Below are 8404 nucleotides of genomic sequence, written 5' to 3'. Positions count from 1 at the left end.
GGGTCAGGAGAGGTCTGCTGCGCCATGTGGGTCACCTCCGGGGCAGGCGGGGATGGAACTCCTGCTGCAGTGGCTTTAGCGTCTTAGTGCTGTGCTGTAACCCGCTGCGCCCCCCACGAGAGCCTGGAGCTTGGGCTTTTTAAAGGAACACACCTGAGAGTGAGCAGTAGCAGTGGCCGGGACGGGGATGGGCCCAGCTTCCCAGGAGTCTCCTGGCGGCACATTCCGCTGTTTCCAGACTTCATTTGTTCCATCTTCCCCTCAAGCTGATTGTCAGACACAGGCCCAGCTCTGCTCCACTGTCGCCACGTGCTTTTTCTCTCTTTATTATTCTGCATCGCATTCTTTTAATTTCTTAATTTAGTGCTAACTACTTGGATTTTTAATGATCCCTTTACCACATAGTTCCGAAGCTTGATCCAGCCTGGTTATTTTCATCTCTCTGATTACTATTTTGGGTGAGTGTTGCCGCCAGTAATTTCCAACTGATTTTAACTTTGTGGAGACGGTGCAGTCACTGTGAAATCACTGTGGATTATAATCTATTTAGGATGATTTAATCTTTTGTTTTGCAGCCCCAGGCTGTCGGACCTTCCTGGCTGGTCCTTAAAGGACGGGAACCCTTTCCTGGACAAGGTAACGAGGGCTGTAGCATGTGGACACCGGCCGAGCCGCCTTGTCATCGCAGAGCCCGGGCCCTGTGGCGGCAGGGTCACGTGTGCCCTCCTCTGCGGGCACTCCCTGCAAAGCCTAGGTCCCTGCAGGGGCTTCGGCCCCTGCTGGTTGTTGTCTTTCAGATTCTCTTAGGGGTCTCAGTTCACATGCACGCTCAGTTTGCTCCTGCGTGAAAGTCTGAGAACTGCTGCTGCAAATACTTTTTATCACCACAGAAAGAAACTAGTATTTTTAGACTTTCAGTGAGACTGAGAAAGGCGATGCTTATTAGAGAATTCCATCCAGCTCGTTTCACTTTGAGGCTGACTGGAAGGAGTGAACTTTTCTTTTTTTCTTATCGCTTCCTCGGGTATGCGAAGCTCAAGCTGCTCTGCCAGGTAGGGCTTTTGTAACAAGGCAGGTGGCTCGATGGGTGATGGGAGCCACGATGCCCTCCAGCTGCCCTGTGGGGAACAGACCTAGTGGGGATGGAGTTTGGGCGCATTGGCAGGCACCTCTGAGCAGGGCTTTCCCGACTCAAACCTGTAGTTCTGATCCAGCCTCTCCTGGAGCCTGGGTGCCCAGTCTAACGGCGGGGACAGGTGCACGCTGTCCCGGGGTCTCACAGGGCTGGAGTCATCACCCCAAAGCAAATGCCTTGATTATGTTTTTTCCCAAGGCTATAAAATTTTTTCCTTAGATTGTCATCACAGTAGGTTCTTTGTCAGATCAGTGTCAGGCAGTTAACTTAAAAATGAGAGACCAAAGGTACAAAAAAGGTTAAAACTAAAATCTAGTCAAATTTTATAATGAAAGAAAAAAACCAAAAGCAAGGGAAGGTTAAAAATGGTCAGGCCCCCTCAGGCCACCTTTCCGTCTGACTCCTGCTTCCCCTGCCGTGTCTTGCCACTGGCGTGGGCCTAGGTCCAAAGACCCTTCGCAAGGTCCATCCAGTAAAGCATTTCCTCGCGACAGACACTGTCACAGAAGAGGTTCTCCCTTCACAGAATTAACTCCTGTCGCTCACCGCACTCAGTCAGGCCAGTGCCCAACAGGAAGCAGACCCCGCCCAGCTGACCACGAGCTGTGGCGCTCCGAACCTGTGCCCCTGATGTCAGCTGCGCTCTCCTGCCTGCAGGTCACCGCCCCGAGAGCCGCAGCCAAGAGCCCAGGGACTGTAGCAGCGCCCTGGTAAGCAGGGAGAGCAGAGGCTGCAGGCTTCTCGGGCAAGGACAGAGGCCCGCCTGGGAGGACACTGCCCCAAGGCGCAGCATTGTGGGGAGCAGGGATCACGCAGCTGGTCCTGGCAGGCAGAGCGCCGAGACGCCCATGATTTGTCTTCAGTCATCTTAAACCTCCTCCTGAGGGAGCTGGGAGTCTTCTCCCATTAAACATAATTGCTCATTTGTTCTTAGCTGGCAGGTCCGTTGTAATTAAGAACCGTTTTCAGTGTCTTCTTGGCTCAGCCCTGCGCTGGTTAAATGGGGTTCAGATCAGAACAGGAGTCACACCAAGGGTGGGGGGACGCGCCCCCCAGGTCCCGCTAGGAGACTTGTGGAATGCACATGGATAGTAACAGATAGTTCTTACCCTACTGTCAGATAAAGATGGAGACTCCGATCTAGCAATACGAGACAGACAGTGATTGATTAAAATTACATAACTTTCTTTTCTGGAAAATGGTCGACCCACTTCTACTTTTTCCTGGTTTCTGCAAGGTCACAGATCACTTTAGCCCTGACGGAGTGAAAAGTCCTCCATGTTTCAATCTCAAGCGTCACCAGGGAAGTCAGCCATGGCGGGGACCGCAGGAGGCTCTGTATAGACCCTGTTGGCGACCGGTCCCCTGCGCCAGGCTCTCAGAGTTCCCGGGCCAGTGCCTGTGTGGCTTTGCCTGAGGGCTTCTTCCCGAGGGTGCACAGTGGCCTCAGCACCCCGGCTCCCGCGCACTTTCACTCCAGGTCTCGTCCTCATCGCCCACCGTGGCCTGTGGTCAGTACACAGCCATGACCAGCCACCTTCCTGCCCTTTCTCACTTGCCCTCGTCCTGTAGCTTTTCCAGCACCTCCCACGCAAGTGTGGACTCTCCTCTCCTCAGGGTCCATTTGCGAGGGACTCCGACCTGGACACACCTGTTAAACAGTAGCCCGTGCGCGCAGGGGGCACCTGCCCTGTTTTCTCTTCAGAAGGTACTTGAGATCCAGGTTCTGTGACGCCAGCCCCCGAGCGCCTGGTGCCTTCGGGCTTAGATGGGGCCCGGATCGCGCCCGGCAGGTCCCACAGCTGCGCGTGGCTGTGTGGGCTGCGTGACCGAGCTGGCACCGCCGTCGGCTCTCGGGCCTGAAGCAGCGCGTGCCCTGCGTGGCTGCCTCAGACAGCGTCGCGTGTGCCTTCCGGGCCGAGTCACACAGCGCGGGCCCCTGCAGGCCTCGCCTCCCTGAGCCGGTGCGGCCAGCAGTTCCCCCAGTGACTGCCCAGCCTTCCGGCTCGCGGTCTGGGAAGTTGGGCTTGGGAACGAAATGTCTTTGGGGCTGTAACTGTGGGATATCTCATCCTGGAACTTTCCCCTCTTGTTTCTTTAAGGAGCTAAAGGAGTGCTCGGGTCATGTATTTGTGGATTCTGTGCCGGAATTCTGCTTACCAGAGGTAAGATGAAAGAATCTCATTGTGGAAACAAAGCATGAAATAACCTTCAGGGGCTTTGCTTCCTTAAAATTGAACAAACTGAAATCTGTTCCTCAGGCGCATTGGCAGGCAGTTAAAGGGGGGGCACTGAGGGGCTTTTCTCCTTCTTGCCCCTCCTGTACCCCATGGGCACTTGCAGGCGCCGCTTCTGCGGCGTCAGTGAGGGCGTCCTGATGCCTGTGTCCGGGATTGACTGGCTGGTCCCGCTCTTGCTCACGGGGCTCCAGCGTCGCTGTTACCTGGCCGGTGCAGCACGCTGGGAAGGTCCTGACGGGCCTGAAGCATCACACTGAATGTGGCTGAAATCCATGGCTAACCCAAGTTGGGCTGGCGGTCTCTTCCTCGTCCCTCTCGCAGTGAGACTTGCCAGAGTTTGGGGCCAGTTTCTTTGTTGTAAAGGAAACGAAGGTCAGTTTCCACTAGTCCTGTGGGAAATCACCCTCACCTGCCCCGCCCCGGCCGGGAGGCCTGGATGGAGCTCTCCTCAGATGACAAGGCGTGAGCGAGCCGAGGGCAGCTCAGGGCTCGGGGGCGTCAGCGGGGAGCCCCACCCCGCGCTTTCCAGGCTGGTGGACCACAGAGCTCGGAGGAAGTGCTTCGGCCGCTCCGTGCTGGGGGAGGCCCTGGGGGTGCTTCTCCCCTTATTTCTCTCCTTGGCCACTCTGCATTTCTGTGCCTTCCTCAGTTCCCGCAGATAAACTTTTCTCTCTCTGAGCTATGTGCTGTGCTCTTTGGGGAAGCCAGAGAGAGACATGCTGGCGGACAGTGGCGTCTGTACAGGAAGCCCAAGCGCGCGTCGGAGTGGAGGAGCTCCCAGGGGTCCAGGGCTCTCCGCACTGCGCCCCCGCGCCGAGGTGACGTCTCGTCCTTGGCGTTTGCCGCTTCGGCACTGGGACGGCGGGTCCCCTCCTGCTGGAGGCCCGGGCCCGGTTTGTTGCAGTCACCACCGCGGCACTAATGCAGCCGCCGTGTGCGGGACAGTGGGAGCTCGCCGCTGTCCCCCGACTTGTTGGCTTGCCCGGCGGGACTTGAGCCCTGCGCAGTCACCTTCTGCTGAGCGAGAGGATTAGTGAGCTGTGCAGGGCCCCAGAGCCGTGGGCGCTCTGGCCGGTGATGCATCACAAGGTCGGCTGCAGACAGGCATTCTCAGGGAGCGCCTCAGCTGGAGGCCGCGCAGCCGTGAGGGGCGCACGGGGCGGGAGCAGGGGCGCTCCTGCCGCGGCTGCTGATGCCTGGGCGAGCCAGGCCCACCGAGTCCCAGTCCTCGAGGCCTTCGGAATCTGGGGCTACGGCCTGGAATCTCGCGAGTCGGTGGATTTTTGACCCAACTCGCAAGCTGTAGAACCCAAGGTCTGCATCCAACATTCTTAAAGTTAAAGGACTGTGGGATTTCATCAAGGAGCATGTAAGTGAATATATAAACAAATGCGCTCTGGTCATTTCTCCAAGGAAAGATGGCCATGTAGGCACTCGTTTCACAAAATACGCCTTTACTGCCCTTCTGGTTGTCCTCATCAAAGGTCTCGTCTTTCTAGACGCTGCGCCAGTTTGGAAAGCAAAGCTGGAGATACTCGCCCCAGTCCATCGGCTCGCGAGGGGCGGTGGCTTCCTCCCATCGCCATCACCGGCGCCGCTCCGCCCTGTCTTAGCTTCCTTCCTTGCTTCTGGGTGGCTCCAGTGCGGGGTGGCCTTGGGGTGGCAGAACAGACAGGGCCCTTGGGGACAAGACGCACGAGGGTGGGGTGACGGTGCGGCAGTCGCTGGCCTTTGGGGCGTTACCATTGGCCTCCCAGGAGCACTGGCCTCTAATCTACATGCTGTTCTCGGGAGCCGCGAGGCCTGGAGGCTGATGAAATCACCTTATTGTGTGTGTCAGGTCCTTCCAGCAGAAGAGCCCCAAGGCCCGAAGGGAGAAGTGGGGTGACGTCTTTGTTGCCTCTCTGTGAGGCGCATCAGCCCCCCTACCTGAAACACTTCCATGGCCGCCTGGGCCTGCACTGCGAAGGCCCCCCACAGCCCCTCATCTCAGGCCATCGCCTCGCGCTGGTCCCGGTGCCCGAGCACAGCCGCATGTTGCTGCCCTTTCTCCTCAGACTGAGCTCATAGACCTGTCCACGGTGGACGTCATCCTCATCTCCAACTACCACTGCATGATGGCGCTGCCCTACGTCACCGAGCACACGGGCTTCAGCGGCACGGTCTACGCCACAGAGCCCACCGTGCAGATCGGCAGGTGAGCCCACAGCCTGTCGTGGAAGGCGCTGCAGAGCGCCCCCCTCGGGGGTGACCGCCCGCCAGAGTCAATCCCAGGGCCTGCGTTTCCTCGGGCTGCTGACTGTGGTGGGCCCAGAGGCAGCGCTCGGAACCAGCCGGGTGGGGTGCGGCCCAGTGATCACTGCATGCGTCTTCATCTTTATGTGTCATGAAAACTGGGAGACGGCGCCGGGTGTGGTGAGCTGGGCGGGGGGGACCCGTGTTTAAAGCCAGCCGCCCCCGGGCGGGCAGACCCCTCTGTGAGCAGCGGAATTGAGCGCTGGGAGTCAGGCCCTGTGAGGTGGGTTCTCACTGGACCGCGCTGCTGGGGCTGGGGGAGGGGTGAGGCCCGGGCCCTGCTGCCCCGCATCTCCCTTGCATCTCCCTCAGGCCCTGCCACACCTTCCTGTGACCATGGTGGCCACAAGGACCCGTAGGCTCTTTATTCCTGAAGTAAATAAAGGCGGGGGGCGCTGTGGACTCAGCTGGGGTTCATGCAGCCTCCGGCGGCGGGCAGCCCCAGAAATGAAGCTGGACTCTCGCATCCGTGCCAGGCCTGTTTCCTGCCGCCCAAGGGAAAGCACCGGAGCCTAAAGCCAGCAACAGCGCCCTGTCCAGGCAGGGCGGTGCCCTGGGGGGCGCAGGGCCTCACGCGCCAGACTGACGGGCCGGGCTGGGACTGGGCTTGTCAGGAGGAGGCGGAGGCAGACAAGCTCTGCTCGTGCGCTCTGGTGTCGGGAGGACTTTCCCAGTCCACTTCTGACAATTCCTCGCCTTTTCTGTTGCAACTCAGGCTTCTCATGGAGGAGCTGGTGAACTTCATTGAGAGAGTGCCCAAGGCCCAGTCAGCCTCCCTGTGGAAGAACAAGGATATTCAGCGGTGAGTGCAGGCTGCCCCTCCACTGTGCTGGGCCTTGCAAGCCGTTTGCTTCTTTCTTTGCTGTCAGAGCAGATTCTCTCTCCCCGGTTGTATGAAGGGGCCAAGTCTGAGTCAAGCCCCCTTCTCGAGGGCAGCCTGCCATAAGCAGGCACTGCTGCAGCCCTCAAGTTGCAAAGCCTAGTGAACCCCTGGCTCTCTGAGGTGCTCAGTTTTCATGGGAAATCAGACAGGCAGGTTACAGGTGAGTCTTGCACGCCAGCTGTTAGATGCTTCATCCAGCGCTGTCCCCGGAGGTGAGCTCTGAGGTGAGCTGAGGACTTCCCTTGGGAGTGACAATTAGGGTGGGTCTCGGAAGGTGAAAGGGCCTTTCAAAAAGAAAAGATCAAGAAGTGGGGCTTCAGCATAATGTAGTGTATTTGGGGTGCAGCGTTCGTTCATCTGACCCCTCAGCTTTTCAGCTCTCAGAAGAAACAGCCTGGGTAGTTGATTGACTTGGTATAGGCCACCCCACCCCAGGGGACAGGTGGTCTGGAGCCGACCCAGGCGGTCAGGCCACTCAGGTCCAGAGTCAGGCCCTCAGCCACTGTGCTGGCCCCTGTGTCCTTCTCTTGGGGGGGGGGGGGGGTCATTTAACTGCACATGTTCGCCTGTGTTCTATGGATCTTTCATGTCTGTTCCCTAAGTTTGGGGATATGGTGTCTGGAGAGCTTCAAGCCTGGAAGCGTTCCAGGCTCTCTTCTGTCTGCACCAGAGTGCCTGTCTGTGTCAGCCCCCCACCTGTGGAGCGCAGCACCCTGCCTCTGCATTTGGCGTTCCGGCTCTCACCGCCTGCGTGGTGGTGCCCGCTGCCCGTGCCTGGTCTCCCCACATGGGCTCCTGCGCCTGCCTCCTGGGCTTTGATTCCGCCCCTGTGGATGGCGACGCCTTGGCTGTGGAGCTTCCTCCTTTTAAACTTAGACCTTTATATTATTTTCTGCTGCAAATAATTTTAGCACACCAGAAGTGATGTCCTGAGGCCGCTGTTTCCTGGCTCCGGACCCTAGGCCGAGTCCTCATTGGGTCTTGTCTTCAGTGACCTTGGACAGAGGCCTTGGCAGTTTCCCTTTGCCACCCGTTTTTGTAAAATACAGGATAACTGTCTCACACAAACTTCCACTGTGGATTGTGAGAAGGGTGGATGGAACCTGCAGGAGCTGAGAGCTGGGGAGGGGCCAGCGAGGAGCTTAGCAGGGTGCTGAGGAACAACCTTTTAAACCAGTTGCTGCGTTGAGCTAAGCCTGGAATTTGCCAGACCGCCCCCTGGTGGACAAGAGCCGGAAACGGTTGCCAGCACACATGGACGGGGCGGGAATAACTTTTGCCATGGGAGAGACCAAGTTGCTTGAGTGTGTTGCTGATTCTGGTCAAGTATTTCGTTTTGAGCACGAGATATACCATGCTTGGTAGAAGAGTCTGATCATTTGAAAACAATTTGTTGAGATGTTAGCGACCAACCAAGAAGCTGGGCCCCCTTTTCTCCAGAATAAATTCAGCATCAGTATTTGAAGCAGAAGTTCTTAGGGAACATTCACCTAGAGCATCCTAGCCTGGATCAGGATATTAAAAATACTTCTTTGGACAACACACATGCTGAAAAATTTATGTCCCTTTTGAATTTCTTTGTCATAAGCCAGCCAATGTCAGGTTTTCCAAAGCTGTTTCTTGCTGAGTCCACTGATACTTCCCCCAACTGCTGTGGCCTGTGTCTTCTCTTTGGGCTTTCATGCTCTTTTTATTCTTTAACTCCTGCATTCTGAGCCATTTTTCTAAAGGAGGCGCCACGAGGTCGGATCCTGTGGGAAGGGGATAGCCGACCGCTCGGAGCCATGGACGTGCCGTGTGGCGCAGGGGCCCAGTCCTGCCGATGCTGCTGCCTTTTTTTTTTTTTTTTTT

At 57.3% G+C, this 8404-nt stretch overlaps 1 protein-coding gene across 2 annotated transcripts in view; it reads left to right on the top strand.

Annotated features, from left to right (window-relative positions):
* Positions 1–8404, top strand: part of INTS9 (integrator complex subunit 9) — a 36847-nt gene that overhangs the window by 7711 nt on the left and 20732 nt on the right. Inside the window, exons 3-6 of one of the 2 annotated variants that reach the window (XM_004682426.2) lie at positions 576–636; positions 3238–3300; positions 5433–5572; positions 6386–6472. In XM_004682426.2, the coding sequence (XP_004682483.1) occupies positions 576–636; positions 3238–3300; positions 5433–5572; positions 6386–6472 (351 nt within the window). The remainder of the gene's footprint in view (positions 1–575; positions 637–3237; positions 3301–5432; positions 5573–6385; positions 6473–8404) is intronic. The other variant, XM_012724891.1, reaches the window with a different exon arrangement.

The sequence above is a fragment of the Condylura cristata genome, unplaced genomic scaffold, assembly GCF_000260355.1.
Source record: "Condylura cristata isolate star-nosed mole 26May11 unplaced genomic scaffold, ConCri1.0 scaffold00014, whole genome shotgun sequence".
NCBI lineage: Eukaryota > Metazoa > Chordata > Mammalia > Eulipotyphla > Talpidae > Condylura > Condylura cristata.
The sequence above is the reverse complement of the archived record's forward strand: the minus strand, read 5'-3'. Positions and strand labels throughout refer to the sequence as shown.